The following is a 16,258-nucleotide window of genomic DNA, read 5'->3' as shown; positions in this document are numbered from 1 at the left end:
ACGAGCAAGACAAAGGAGGAGGGGCCAAGGAGAGAGAAAGGCTACAACAGAGTGAGAGAGGCTAACGCTAACCTGCCTTGTTGAGCTTATTGCCCCTTCCGTTCACCAAACATTATAATATTAATGCATAACAATATACTTATATTGGAGCCCCTTCAATTTTTTTTTGTTTCATTTCCATATTTCAAGGACGCGGATAATGTATATAAGATTATTATGACTAATTACGAACTCCTTTTTTTGTATTTTAATACAAGTACCTTATTATTGCATGCATAAAAACAATTGTATGTATATTTATTTATTTATTTGAGACAATGTATGTAGATTTTATAAATGTAAAAAAACAAGATTTTTTATATTTTAATTATTTGTGATAAATGTTAAGTTTACAATTCATCAAACACTTATGTACGAGTAATTGTTGAGTTAATATTCTATACCACATTTTGCAACTTTTTAGTTTTTTAATCTTAATGCAGAAGAATTTCTACAATATTGCATTTTAGTAATGGGTAAGCTCAAGAATGTAAATATTCTTTTGCATGTTTAATGATGCATAAATTTTCTATTTTTATAATGTTGCCAATAATTTAACATCATAATCCCTCAATTAAAATATTATTACATGATAATCCCTCAATTAAAATAGTATTACATGATTTACATCGTTGCGTGTTTACGTACATTACTTGGAATGATAATTTGAATTAGCAATGATAATGTGATTAACGTGAATGAAAATGTGACATGTGTTTGTAGAAAAGAAATTAATGGAGTAATTATCAGAATAGTATAGAGGGAGTTATTGTTAGGAACGAAATCGACCTTAATTTTGGTGGATCTACTCAAAAGACTTAAATTAAACCATATACAAGCCAATTAAGTACCATTATGTTATATTGGTGTGGGTTAATTACCTACACTAGAGAGGTAATCATGTGGATTACGTCTCAATTATGATCTCTCAAACCAAACATAATCTCCACCTTCTTTGATTGTGACTCCTTGATATTCCTTCTACACAATTTTATATAACAAGGTACTGAAAGAAATTAAATACGAGTTGTAGATGAAGGAAATGATGATCACTAATCAATTAATAAAGTCGTTCTTAATTTATTACACAAAATTAATTGTCATTTGTCTGCTTCACTTACAAAATACAAATTATTGACAACCAATGAATATAAACGGAGTATATTTTTTTGCCATATTTACACTTAAATTTAATTTAAAAGAACATGCCAAATTGTTTAGGGACCATCGTCCTCCTTTTCTCCTCTAATTATGAATTGCTAACATTATTACAGACTAAGCTATAGAGTAGCAATTTAGCATAGCCTAATAACGTACTCCGTAATAATTAAGAACTTAAGCCTCCATTGACAATGATGTAGCAAGTGCTTACTTGTAAAATAGGATCACAACCCATTTATACACCAGATAAATTATGTTGGTTCGTTCATAGAGGACGAATCAATTCAATGAATATCTAACATATTGTGTACGTTGTAATGAACTTACTTGTATATGATATCGACATAAACTTGTACGCGTACTATGTAAACTCTTTATGAATGTTAGGAATTAAGTCCTTGTATAAAAAAAAAATTAACATTTGAAAATTTTAAATCATTGTATTATTCTACTTAATTAGGATTGCACACACGTACTAATATATTTCGTTACAAACTACAAATATTAAGATATTGAGTGAATTTACTCGTTAATAAAAAATATTGAGTGAATTTAATATCTATGCAAAAGTTCAAAAAATAAAATAAAATTGTTAGAAGTATTGTTGTAAAATAATTGACAACTTTAAGTTATTCTGCTTTTAAGATAATTGTTAAAAAATGTTGGTCTGATGTTGTTCATGTGTACTTTTTAAACAAATAAGTTTTTTGAAATTGAGATCACGACTTGTGAATTATGACTTTATTTGAATCAAGACTTAAAACTCCTTATTTTGTTTTGTTCATCAAGCTACAAACAATTTTTAGTTCAATTTGAGATCGCTTTTGAGTTTAAGATTATGCTTTCTAATAATATAGATATATTTATTGATTGGTAGATACAACTTAATTAGAACAAGAGATACAAGTAAGCTCCAAAAGTGTACAAGTAAAATAAGGAATCATAGAATATTCAATCTCATAAGTCATGTCACAGGCCTTGTTTGGATATAGAGATTAAAAAAATTATAGGTCAATCTAATTATGTACGTACGTAAATCACTTCAAAGGATTGGTTTTGAGCTTTGGTAACTTCCGTCATTATGCTAATTGTACGGTATGAACTTCCGTATAAAACAATACTTATATTTTTATTTATTAGTATGTATGAATGACTTTCTTTGGTAATGCATGGTGTATAGTATTCTATCAACTTAGTACTTTGGTTATGTTGTACGTCTGAATTATTTATGTCACTCTTTTGTCTTTTTCTTGAGAAGTTAGTCGCAGTCGTACCAATCAATCCTTCAGCTTGCTACACGCAGAAGAATAGCTAGCAATTTCAATCAATGGTGAAAACTAATTACGATTTTACATAGCAATTTGCATCCAAGTCCCAATAAGAGATTGCATCATTGGCTTTGGCAATACTCCATTACGCCTCAATGTAAGTATCTCCTCGACATGTCCCATTTTATTTAACCCATTTGACCAAAATACACATTTTTTTTTATGGATTAATGGGTTAATTATGGGACAACGAATAGTATCACCGCCAACAAATGGTCTTAGAATAGTTGCATTGTTTACTAGTCCAACAGTGAAAACAATGATCTTCACCATTCCGCTCAATTGAAGTTGTTTGATAAAACTTTTTAGCAGAGAAGTATAAATTAAATTTAACTAATGAAGATTTTTGAAAAAAAAAAATCATAAATCAATTATACAAGAATTTACTGCCCATTTATTGAGGGGCAAAGACAAATAATAGTACAATATGGTTTGGAGATTACAGAATAGTAATCTCCCTTACACAGACACCGTACCACAAAGGGAAAAACCCACTGCCTACTTGACTTCATCTACTTCATCCTCCATAAACCAATTTCCAAAAGAAAAAAAACTTGTGAACAAACAATCTAATGGAGCGCTTATATGTACAAAATTAGAAGAAGAAGAAAAAAAAAAAAAAGAGTACATGCTCCAGAAATTACATTACATATTTAGAATATAATATTCATCATATACTGAAATGTAATATAATACTACTATACATCCGAAGGTACACCCGCAACAGCGTGTGCATAACACAGGCTTTACATGCATCATGTGCCGGCGAGTGAAGAATATTGCATCGCGTACGTCCAATAGCAAATGTTATGTATGCACCGTTCGGGCACACAATTAATGTCCGAATGTATAGTAAATGATCGATGATCCCATTTTAGTGTACTAAACTTGAGAAGTTTAAAAGATCAACAACTGCTCCTTAATATCATAACCCATCTTATCCAAATTTGGTTGAACTGCAAACTGGATCATAGGAGGAGGCCCACACGTGAGAGCCAACACATCATCCCCAACTGCCGGCACGTGATCTCTGAGAATGGACTCAGTTATAAATCCGGTGTCGTATTGCCAACCTTCACTGCCCTTCTCAACAACGTACCAAACTTTGACTCTATCTCTAAATTCATCAGCCCATTTATCAAGCTCTTCTCGAAGCAATATATCCTCCTCTGCACGATTAGCATACACAACATGCATCTCAGTCTCGTCCTCTGGATCCTTCAGTATGGCCTGCATCACCTGATAAATCGGCGTTATACCGGTCCCACCTGCGATCATCGCCAGCTTCTTGGCATACTTGGGCTTACCATGGACCGTGAAGTTCCCCTTACCAAGGTACTCAATGTGGCCCAATGGACCCTTCACCTCAACAAATGAGCCCAACTCCAAGGAGTCTAGATGCTGGGACATGACTCCACCGTTAGGGAACCTTGGGTGTTGATCCTTGAAGTAAATCTTGACCACTAGATCAAAGTGCCCGATCTCATCCACGGTGCTAGAAGGGGTGTAGGCTCTCATACAGAGCTTATCCTCGACATTAGCACACAAGAAGATGTGCTTGCCAACAGGTAATCCAAGCACCTGGTCCTGAGATGGTAACCCAAACCTAAACCTTCTTACGTCATGCGAAAGCGAAACTTTCTCGATAAGTTTGCATGATATCTTAACTCTTGGGTTCAATGCCACGTTCCTAAGTGGGGCAGCTTCAGTGATTGGTGCCAAATTGGAGTAGCTGGACGAACCATGCATTGAGTTACCTGGTGAGGATGAGTCAGAAGAGTAACCCGTTGAGATCAATTCACCTATTCTAAAGTCCTCTAGGAGCCTCTTTGCTTTGTCTGAATGTATGGCATCGAACTCCTCCGTGCAGTCGGTTCCTGCATTGATCAGGATGCTGTCTGACCCTCCAGGGTGGTCCTTCAGGAACCGGGTTGCGTCGTACACGTGTCCGTGGACAACTATCCAAGCTGAATCAGCTGAGCTGTGTTTCTTCACCTCAGACATTGAGTACATTTTTGAGGTGGTGTTCATGAATGGAGTGGATGCTGTCCTCTTCAATGTAGGTCCAGAATCAGAGAGCTCTAGATGGCGTTCCCTAGCCATCCACCCGCCCGACTTGTTGCCGGGTTGGGTCGGGTGCTCGAACACGATACCGATTTCTCCCTTGTGAGGCTTGCACACATTAGTCTTAACTCGGAACCAGCAGTTGTTCATCATACCCTACATTTACGTACCAAAGTGGACAACAATTAGATTAAAAAAGAACATGATTTTGTGAAGTCATGTTAAGATTTTAACAACTTTGATTATTTAAAAATTAATATTATTAGAATCAATCAAAGTTAAAATAATTGTACACTTTATTCCAAGGTTAGAGGCGAAAAAGGGAGGAGAGGTCAAAGATGCAATGTTATTTTACAAATCAATTGACATGCCAGTCAAGATTCTACAGCTATAGAACAAATAGCAGGAAAAACGACAAAATTTTCTAATTAAAACTATTCATCTTATGATTATTATTCACTAATCACTTTCAAGCTATAAAACGGCTAAATTAAAGTAATGGAGCCATTTTTATAAGAATATTGACCCTAGGCCACTTGCAGAGGAAAAGGATGGAGGAGAAAGAAAAGGTAAAAAGATACATCCCCTTTAATTTGTGCCAAGCCATTTATTTAATACTTAATACTTAATATTGTTTAATCTTTCAAATTAGTAATAATCAAGGTGTTAAGAGCATAGTTGGACGGCCCACTGGTTTATTTTAACATGTGAAGCCAATTCCTTCTTGGCTTAGTCGGCTATAAGTGCCAAATTTTCCACTACTTCCGGAAGTGCTAATTAAGAGATTGAAATCAAGTGTGGGAAGCTCCACCAATTTAATACATTAATTACTTCTTATAATAATGTGGTAAAAAAACTATTACACTCACATTCTTGACCTCTAGTGAAAAGAAAGGAATTAGGTTTTTTTAATCGGCGAATAAAACTCTCTGCCAATAAGACTTTCGGCCAAACTCGTTTAATCATCATCATCAATTAAAAAACACAATATTGTACCCAAAAATGTCTTCTCGTTAAAAATTTCTGCATAAACGCAGCTGGCTCACAACTTCACAAGTGGACTAGTTGTAGTTACACTGTAAAAATCTGAGGACTATACTAATATACTACGGAGTAGTATGCAAATAGCATATTCTATACTTTTTTAAAAAAAGAATTTATGAGGTTTATGTATGTTACAACTTACAAGTTGAAGCAGAAAGGTCAGAGAAGGAATCAAGATACGAGTATTAGCTACGCAACAGAGAGAGGGTAGGGCCAAATACACAACCAAACAAATCAACCCTCTTCAGTCTTCACCCATAGGTATTAGGAAAGGCCACTTTTTTGACTTAACAAACACAACAAAAGGCTCTTTTTATAGGCCCCTTTAATTTTTTAAGGACTACCCTACCCAACAATCACTGCCATCTCATGTGAATATATCACAAGCTTAATCACCACCTTATAATATATATGTCCCTATTCATGTTACTAATCAGGCGCGTCCCAATAAATATACGCGGTACATAACATAATTACTAATAATATTTTTACTACATATTTAATATATATTATCAGACCACTTAACTAACAGGAAAGTATTGAAAAACGATTGTACAGAATAGAGTTTTTACCATGACATTCCAAATGAGCTTCTCGGGTTGGGTGTTGAGACTTTCATCCCAAGCACGGACTGAAATCTCTTTAGCTCCGAGCAAGTCAAGTACTTCAACCTCTAGCGACCAGAAACACCAACACCAGTATTTGCCATACTTGGTTGGCTTCTCCTGGTGGTCCAATTCACATACTTCCCATGTTTCACCTCCGTCCATTGTCACTTCCACTCGGGTCACCTTCCTTCCTCCTCCTATTCCAATTTTACAATAACGGTAAATTTAAGACATCCCAAAAATTCAAAAGTAAAACAGTCAAGGTAAAACACGTGTTGTAGTAAAGGTAAACATACTTTAGTTTTACACCAACGATCCTAAGCATAGTAGAGGTACATGACCTTTCGGTGGGACGAAATTGCAATTATAATATTTGTATTACTATTTCAACTTGTTTGAAGAATTAGGGGCTAGTGGTATTTGGAGGGTCAAAAAATCCAAAGCAATTTTATTTTTTCCATTGGAGGAAATCATAAGCCCCTAGTATGTCTCAGAAATCACAATCTTGACTTTAATTTTATAAATTTTGTACTTTTAAAAGGGCAAATAATACTATTAACAAATCAACTACAATTAGTCTTTTATTCAACCAACTAGCTAGGATTATTATTTTAATTGAATACAGTACTATGTTACACAAATGATAGAGTGACGTAATCAAATTTCTTCCAAGGTCGTGGCAATTGACTTTTTGAATGAGCCATCTAAGATTCCTCCCCTGGTTTTTCTTTTTTCCCGGGGGATTCCCTGTTCTAATTACTAACGTGTCTTTATTCTCTAGCTCAATTTTAATTTGTCATTTTCATTCACATAATCACATACCATCCTTTTTACTTTTCTTTTTTTAGCAATATATTGTAATTTTATGCAGTGATATTATTCAATATTTACATTAACTTATTAGGCCGACACTCTTTTATAAGAAAAAACAAAAAAAGATGTAAATACATGACCACTATTTACTCTTAGAAGGTGTAGCATGTTGTTAAAAGACGACAACCTAGCTTAAGTTACATCCTAAACTTTTTTGTAACATATTAACAAGACGAGAAACAAAGCGAATAGGCTAAAAACATACCAGAATAGGCGTAGCCCCTGATTGTGTAAGGGCGTTGGGTAGTCCACGCGTTGATCGGCAAGATTTCCTCATGACAAGGTGTTGTTATAACCGAGTTAACGTTTAGCTCATTTATGATGTACTCCGGTTTGTACCACCATGCTGCAATTTCAATTTATTAGCAATACTCCAAAACAATAATCGTAAGTGAAAACATAGATACTTTATCATCATCATCATCATCCATGACATATCACTTTTTGATCTATTTATTAGATTTAGATGAACATGGAATCGAATTACTATAATTATAATAAAAGAAACAACCTTCAGAATTTGCAAGTTCAGCATCAACATGAGAAGGAAGCACTCTGTTGTCTTTGTAATGGTAGTAATTATCTGACTCAGCAGTAGTCACAATAATCCTCTTCAACCATTTCACCATTCGCCCCCCAATGAACCCGGGAATGATCATCCGAACGGGAAACCCGTGATCGGGGTGAAGTTTCTCACCATTTTGCATGTAGGCTAGGATAATGTCACGAGCAGGGTCCATTGCAAACTCTCTCTTCACACTAGTCCCGTACTTTGACCCTCCGCCTCCAGGGAGGTCCTCGGCGCCCTCGAAACATACATTGAGGGCGCCTTTGGTACAACTCATCATCCCACACCGCTTCAACACGTCGCGGAGTAGGACACCACGCCATACCGAGGTGGATATGGCTGCAGAACCCCAATTAAACCCTATTGATTGTTTGGTCATGTTCTGTTCCTTCCTTCGGTTCCCTGCGCACACTAGTGACACAGGGAACTCCCGGCTCTGGAAGTCATTAACCAACTGGTCCATTGTCAGCTTCACCGGGCGCTTCACGAGCCCGGTCACCTCAATGGTCCAGTCCTCCCATTTAGCGTTGGGGACCGGACCATGGTTCCGCACGTAATGAAGCGCAACCGGGGTAAGAAACCCGTGGTGCATTAAACGGGTCAATGGTGGCTCCGAATTGAAGGGGTGCTTCCCCGTAAGACGGATCATTGAAGGATTCCTCTCAATCCATTGATCCGCCGTCCCCTCGTCGCGGGTGTCCACGGCGGACGGCTCTAACTCGCTGTTACCTTTCTTGATCAACTCTTTCCAGACGTTGATCTCATTTTCGTCATCATCATCCTCACTATCGCTATAGTAGCGATTATTACTAATACTATTATCAATCAATTTTATGTCGGCTGATTTATTAAAAGAATTATTAAAATTGTAACCCCGAACCGGTGAGTCGGAACGGTGGTGGGTGGTGAATGGGGACCGAACGACGCCGTTCATGGCCGCCGGATTATACTGGCGATCGACAGAAGCCGCCATAGTTTAAAGGAAGAAAATGTAGGGAATTTTATTTTTTTAAAAAAAAAATATAGAAAGAATGAGAAAGAAGACTAATTGTCTTCCTGTGTATTTTCTGTGCTGGTTCTAATTTACCTATGTTGTTTTTATGGTTTTGTGTTTCACTGGAAAAGAAATGGGCTTTGGAGTGGATGTGTATATATAGGGGTGAAGGGGGGTCCTATTCATGATATTTAATGATATTTTATAGCAAACACATACACTAGAATTTTTATATTGTGAGCCCACTATATTACAACAAAATCTCGACTCATGGCCATAGTGCAACTAATTACAACTCATGGTCTCAAATTTAAGTAGAAGAGATATACCAAAAACTACACCCGTCAATCGGCTACATCCAATGAAATTGATTCGATTTATATTATCCGACTCAATTCACTATTAATTTTAATTGAAATGAATTGAATCTGACATGTACCCAAATATAGATTTGTTTCACTTAATTAAGCTTAACTATAAATCTGTAATCAAAAGACTCATGTATTAAATTAGATCATCACCACATCTAATCTAAACTACCTAAACGTAAACTGTTTGTAGTTCAGCTTGTTAGTTGGTTATATATCACATAATATTAGTTTAAAGGAAGATCGAAACAAATTAGATGTTAATTTTGGTAATCCATATTATAAATTTTAACAATCATAAAATGAATGCTTGATTGAAATATACATGCATGAAAAGACATATAAGTAGTAAAATAAAAATAAAAAGGAGAAGCCTAATTTTAGAAATTAGTTGAGCTTTTCTAGCTAGGCATGAAAAATTAGTATAGAGTTCATATATAGAGGGGGAGGGGTGGGGAGCATTTGCAGCACACAATAGTATGAAACTATGAATCCAAGGTGTGTATAATATCTTATGGTGCGTGTTATTATTTATATTAGTGATCATTGCCAAGAGCTTTGCTGAATGCAATGCCTGAGATTTTATCATAGGTCTACCTAGTACAAAAAATTGAGTCACAAATAATGAATCAAATGGTGCAACTAAATTAAAATAAATTGACTAGAATGAAGTTAAGGTATATTGATCCGTACATACTTGCTTATTCTTGATTTGATTTGAATAGGAGAGGAAATGGTCAGATCTAAGTTTCATTGGCCATCTCTAAGTTTCAGCAAGCAAGATCTTATGCTAAATGCAAACCCTTCTTATAAAGCTAGTCTTGTTATTTAGTGTACCCACTTCAAACACATTATTATTGTTGATACATGAAATTTGGAGGACACATGATACATAATTATAAAACGCACATGAAATTTGGAGGACACATGATACATAATTATAAAACACACATCTGTCACATTTGACTAAGTATGTACGAGCATCCCTTACTGTACAACCTAGATGAAACTTGAAAAGTGTTGCATTTTTCAAATAATCATTCGTCGTTATTGTGAATTTGTGATTGACTCCAATTCAAGGTAATAAGGCACGCGCTTTGAAATGACTAATTTAATCATCAAAGAAAGTAGTTAAAAGCGGTGTCAACAGAGGATGGGATCTATACATTAAAAATTGAAGTAATTAAATTATATTAAGGCCATATGATGAACAGCTTGAGCGTAGAGATTGTAATTGAAGGTTGCATGGGTGGCAGCTTCTTTCGTGGTAACATACATAAATATAAGACGCACTTACGTACCTACTTACTTACATACAAATTAAACCAGCTGCGGTATGCTGTTATGTCACGTTGTTTTGACTTGTAAAAATAACAAAAAAAGAAAAAGAAGGTAAAACAGAGAAAAACGTGCATATTATACACGACCAGACATTGAAAAAGTGAAGCATAAATGAGTAATGACTGTAATGAGTATGAGCCCAGGCCAGATATTAACTGCCCTTGGTTAGTTCTACCTCTCCCAGTTGTTAACTTAATTAATTAATTAGCTTCCCTTTTATTTCTTTCCTCTTTACGTAAAAAGAAGGCCAGCATATCACACGTACACTTAGCTTTAATTGTAATTTCAAAATTATTACAAACTACATACACTATTATTATAATATTAAGTTTGCTTCAATTAATTTCTTGATTTCGTGAAACAACTTATTACTGGGGGAGCCTCTTGTCTTTGGTTAGCATTGACTTGTTTCATTTGTTTATATCTCAGTGCTTTTATGCTTGTTCCTACCAATTATGTATTTATGTACGATATTGCTAACGAGCGCCCCGGGGCGTTAGATAAGGATAAATTATATTGGTTGAAATGCTATTTAGTTAGGAATTCATGACAAAATCACGCGTCGTTCGGTGTAATTAATGTTAATTTTACTCTAATATTTGCACTTTAATTCTCTTATCTAACGCCCCGGGGGCGCTCATTAGCTTTTGCCATTTACGTATTGTTAAAGTTTTATAAGTGTTAGGAATATTACCAATCTTAGTATTTTAATGTGGGCATATAGTTTAGCGGCGGATCTTTGACCAGAAAATTTGGGTCAAAAAATATAATTACAGAGTTTCCTTCATCCACAACTCCACAAGGCCCTGGATTAATGAACAATAAGGTGTCATTTTATGTGGTTTGGCTCAAAGCATGCACTAATGCACACATCCACTTACAAGCCCAAAGTCCTTTATGAGTAGTTGGTTATAGTTTGAGCAACTCCTTAGGTAGTGGGTGCTAACAAGTTTAACTTAAATGTCTAGGAGTGATATCCAATTAAATCTTGTCTACATCATTGTCTTTTATAACTCTTTTCAACGTTAAAAAAATAAATAAAAAATAAAAAATAAAAAATAAAAATAAAAGTGACTCCTAGCTAGCTACAAGCCTACAAGGTGATATTTTATCTCTTCGTAATTCAATGTGAACTAACTCACATAATATGAGTACGAATCAATTAGATGATTATACAAGTATATGTTTATTACGTGTATTATTTTGTGGTTTGCTTGTGCTCAAATCTAAGTACAAATATCAAAGGAATCATCAATCTTGTAATATTATCACTTACTAATTTATACTTGTATTAAAAAAGCAAGAGGCATTTTCTCATTTCATTCAAAGTTTAAAACCCATAATACGATCCAATATAATCCTAGGCATATCATATCATATCCCGGGTCACTTTCCGGTTTTCGTGCCTCATGCTTTGGAGAATATATATACTATGTTTAGATACTAGTCCAATTTAGCTCTAATAGGAAAGTATCAACTAACGATAAAACTATAAAAGGGCAGGTGATAGTGAACGTATATTTGATATTAGTCTTCCAAAAAATGAAAATATAAAGGAGTTGAAATGGTAAATAAAAGGCAAGTGGATTATTTATATATTGGCTGCCAACATCAATTAATATCAGAAAGGCTGTTAAGTATTAATGAGATTCAGTAAACAAAATTTTGCAATTAAGCAGGGCGCACGTTCCGTATGCATGTCAAATTTCATACAATTACATCTAATTTATCAATTCATCAAATTAAGACATTGATATATGTTCCGTAATTAATAAAAGAAGATTCACCAACTGTTACGTAAATTATTAACAATCTTGCTAACGAGCGCCCCGGGGCGTTAGATAAGGATAAATTATATTGGTTGAAATGCTATTTAGTTAGGAATTCATGACAAAATCACGCGTCGTTCGGTGTAATTAATGTTAATTTTACTCTAATATTTGCACTTTAATTCTCTTATCTAACGCCCCGGGGGCGCTCATTAGCTTTTTCCAATTACTAAATATGATAGGTAGCTAATAGTTTGCTTAGATGTTAAAAAATCAGCATTATATATTATCTCATTATAAATTTTCTTACTGCTATATGCGTTTGTTGTTAGATACGAATTGAAGTAGATTGCATGGTATGATTTGATGTTAGACTGCTCTATATTTTGATGAAAAGGATTTAGCAAAGATTCAAAACATTCAAATCAACTTACAAAAATATCACTGCACATGCCTTTAGTATTTTTGTGCTAGAAAATTCCCAATTATGTTGTATTCCTTCATTTGTTTGAAGTCATTTATAGTTGGAATATTTCATTTGAAGGGACTTTTTTTTTTTTTTTTTTTGACATCAGCATTTGAAGGGACTTTAAACTATGAGAAAAGAAAACCGTAGCCAATATTATAAAATCTTGAAAGATTTTTCTCGTTGATTAATTTTACGATTCACATAAATCAATCATTAATTGAAATGAATCATCAGTACAAATGCATGGTTAGAAGCCTACAAGCTAAGTATCATCTTGGGGCTGCTCTCAAAAAGGAAAAAACAATGTACTGTAACTAACTAACTATGGATACGAAAATTGATTATATATTCCGTACATTGCACTCGACCACATTTTTATTTTCGCGTACTGTGCTATGAGTATCAAGTATTTTGCTACAGTATTTAATAATTAATTTGTCTAAGACATATAAACCTATCCTTAGCGGAATGGTCGAGGAACCTGCATCAATCACCATTTGATCACGTACTGCTCTAAAAATGCTCTTGGTTTTAATAATCCAACAACTTGGACAATAATTAGCGTTGAGCTTATGAGAAAACCCACGTGTGAGTGAAAGTGTTTTCCCACATTAAAATGGAGTAAAGCGTGTGGAAGTGTATCCCACGTTAAAGTAATAAGAAAATTGTGTCAACTTAATTAAGGGGTTACTACCTTCATTGCCATATAGTTTTAAGGTGGAACGTCGTTGGTCGTATAAAGTGGACATTCGTGACGGGTGTGTGAGGCCCAGACCCGTTTATCAATTAGCCTGTGCTATGACCTATGAAGTCGACTGTACGACTACATATGTTTTATGTTTGGTTTTACCGAAAGTTCTACTTCCTTCAACCTTAATGTTAATTTCATTTATAATATTTTATAAATCATAGATAATGGATGAATGAATTTGTGTAAGCTAAATTGTTCTGATATATGATTACTAAAATCGATTTTTCATATCATACGATATATACATAATATTTACACATTTAACATATACATGCATGTAAATGAGATAAACGTTTTTCTATAGGCTAGTGAATTTATATAGTATAAATTTTGCAAGATATTGCATTCATCATCAATTTGTACTGTGTTAGCTAAGCTAAGCATATCTATCCTAATTAAATGTAGAGTAAATTATACAATACGAGTAGTATTTATCTCCACCGTTATTGTGCATATTTTATCTAAGCATTATTAATTTAAAATATGCCACCGGAAATTAATAAAACTAGTTACTATCAAATTGATCTGTCAAAAGATCAAAGATATTTGTAACATAAGTTTAGATATTTGTAAAATTATTATATTTTGTCGCCAACGACAGTGATTACAGTCCATTACCCTAAATTTAGGGCATGTTCTAATTTACTGAGCCGAGCTAAAATGAACTGAACTTAATTGATTGGAGCTGAACTGAACTGAAATGAACTTTTTATGACAAAAGGAAATTAGGAACTGAACTGATTGGAGTTGGACTGAACTGGATTGATTAAAGCTAAACTGAAGTGAATTGAATTCAAATTAAGTTGAAGAGAACAGGCCTTTACTTGTATTATAATGTAGTTTTTAAAATCAAATTGTGGGAATTAATTATTGACCAATTAGCAAGAATATTATGGAGTAGTTAGCTTAAGATTCAGAATCAGAATCTAAGAGCTCATAAATAATTGTGGTGAGGGTAAAAAACATAAAGAAAAGAGTTAAAGAGGACTAGGAGGGTCATATAATGAGAAGTGGCGCATGGGAAATTCAACAGCCAGGCCAACTAACTCGGAACGATAAAACGTGGGGCTTACATTTGATTTTACAGCTGCCTGCTTTGCTTGGTTTAGTTTCTATTTACAAAAACTTGCCAATTTGAATTGCTCCTTTATACTTTTTGAGGTGTTCATCATATACACGACTCACACACGCCTTTTACTTAACTGTACATCATCTTATAATTATTGCCGTTATTACTATTACTATTCATGATATCAAATCCATACCATACAACATACATCCAAGTACTATCTATGTTTTACAATAGGCATAATATTTTGTCTTTTATTTAATTATTAGGTTAAACCCCCGTGCACGGTTATTGAATAATTGTGATAATAATATAACTATATAAAAATTAATGAATCGATTCATCGGGTATTAAAGTACATGAAATATATTAAAACAATTAAAACATGTGAGAGAAAATATTTATAGTTATAATGTGCAAGTTGATATTTTAGGAAGTTTATTTTAGTTTTTATATATATAAAAAAAAAAAGTCATAATCTAAATGCAATCTTTATTTTTATATAATAACGATTTTATTTAGAAAGTAATTTTGGCGGGAATTTTTTTAATAATATGTTGTCAAGTGTTCCTACATATTTGCTTTTAGTAGTATGTAATTGATGATGAAAATCTTTTGGATGTTAATTAATTCTAATGTTAGCATAATTATGCTTAAATTATTGTTTATACACTATTACACTTAACAGATCAAAGTATAACTTTAATTTTAGTCTTTCAACTAACCCGGCCTATTCAAAACCTAATAGGAAATAGATATACCACATTTTAAAACTCTTTATATGGCCAAGTAATAAGTAAACTATATATTGAATGTAAATGTAACTAGTTGTCAAATTAGTATAATGTTAAATTTAACTAGTTGTCAAATAAGATTGATTATAGTTGGCATAAATAGCACATTACTACCACCTTCTTCAATTCTTGTCCACTTTTCCACACATTGTAATGATAGACAATTAAGAAATTGATTTTAAAAAATGAATAGAAAAAAAAAAAAGAAAAGAAAAGAAAAAAAGCAAAAGGTAAAACAATAGCAACAAAGAGAAGTATAATGATTTTGGATCATGGAAAACAATATATAATCTGGAGTCTATAAATATATAGAAATACTCCTTGTTTTTATTTACTTTTTAAAAAAATTATTTTACGTTTTCTAATGCATTATTAATATCGCTAATATCTTTAATTATTACTCCGTAGTACGGAGTATGTTATAAAATTATATAACAAGATGTATTTAAAAGATCTCATATAATTATACTTTATCTGTAAATAATCATATCTAGTTAAAGTAAAATGCTACCTCCGTGTTTTTTAGTTAAATAAATAGTGTAAAAATTAAAGTGCTATAAATAAATACTGAGTTAAATAAATAAAAATTAAACTATAAAGCATTATATTGAGTCAAATAAAATTGCATAAATATTGTCAAAAGTAATGGGTTGTAAGTAAAAACGGAGGAATTAAGTTGGAAGGGTAGGAAAATACTATTACTACGTATAGTACTTGGTACAAATATAAGCAGGCGGCTCCGAAGCATCACGAAAAGGCAATTGACTCCTTTAAATCACAAAAATAAAAAGTTTTCCGACTCGCCTCTTCCGTTGGGCCGTCCCCAGTTGGTGCCTTTCATTCATTCAATTAGATTTTGTTTTTCGTTTTTAATGAAAATTGAAAATATTTTTTGCATTTTTATTTCCCCACTCTTTTCTCCTTAGTTCCCTCTTTTGTCTGTTTTTTTCGTCGGACAAAAATTATTTCTGTCAAACTACAATTCAATAACATCCATAGACTTGGGGAGCCCCTTTTA

At 33.5% G+C, this 16,258-nt stretch overlaps 1 protein-coding gene across 1 annotated transcript; it reads right to left on the bottom strand.

The window, feature by feature from the left end:
* Positions 1-3,137: 3,137 nt before the first annotated feature.
* Positions 3,138-8,821, bottom strand: LOC145639794 (nitrate reductase [NADH]-like). Its single transcript, XM_081691121.1, has 4 exons — positions 7,629-8,821; positions 7,323-7,463; positions 6,209-6,441; positions 3,138-4,748 (listed from the first exon to the last, which is right to left on the bottom strand). The coding sequence occupies exons 1-4, from the start codon at positions 8,656-8,658 to the stop codon at positions 3,426-3,428; spliced, it is 2,727 nt and encodes a 908-aa protein (XP_081547247.1). The 5' UTR covers positions 8,659-8,821; the 3' UTR covers positions 3,138-3,425.
* Positions 8,822-16,258: the final 7,437 nt, after the last annotated feature.

The sequence above is a fragment of the Chenopodium album genome, chromosome 7 (genome assembly GCF_948465745.1).
Source record: "Chenopodium album chromosome 7, dcCheAlbu1.1, whole genome shotgun sequence".
NCBI classification, from domain to species: Eukaryota; Viridiplantae; Streptophyta; class Magnoliopsida; order Caryophyllales; family Amaranthaceae; genus Chenopodium; species Chenopodium album.
This window is presented reverse-complemented; position numbering and strand designations above follow the sequence as displayed.

Bases quoted from the DNA above. Each gene is read 5' to 3' on its own strand.
- LOC145639794 (XM_081691121.1), bottom strand. From the start codon at position 8,658: ATGGCGGCTTCTGTCGATCGCCAGTATAATCCGGCGGCCATGAACGGC. The intron at 6,442-7,322 runs GTATGTTTTTAG...AAATTGGAATAG, and splicing joins CAGGGGCTACGCCTATTCTG to GAGGAGGAAGGAAGGTGACC. The intron at 4,749-6,208 runs GTAAAAACTCTA...ACGTAAATGTAG, and splicing joins AGCTCATTTGGAATGTCATG to GGTATGATGAACAACTGCTG.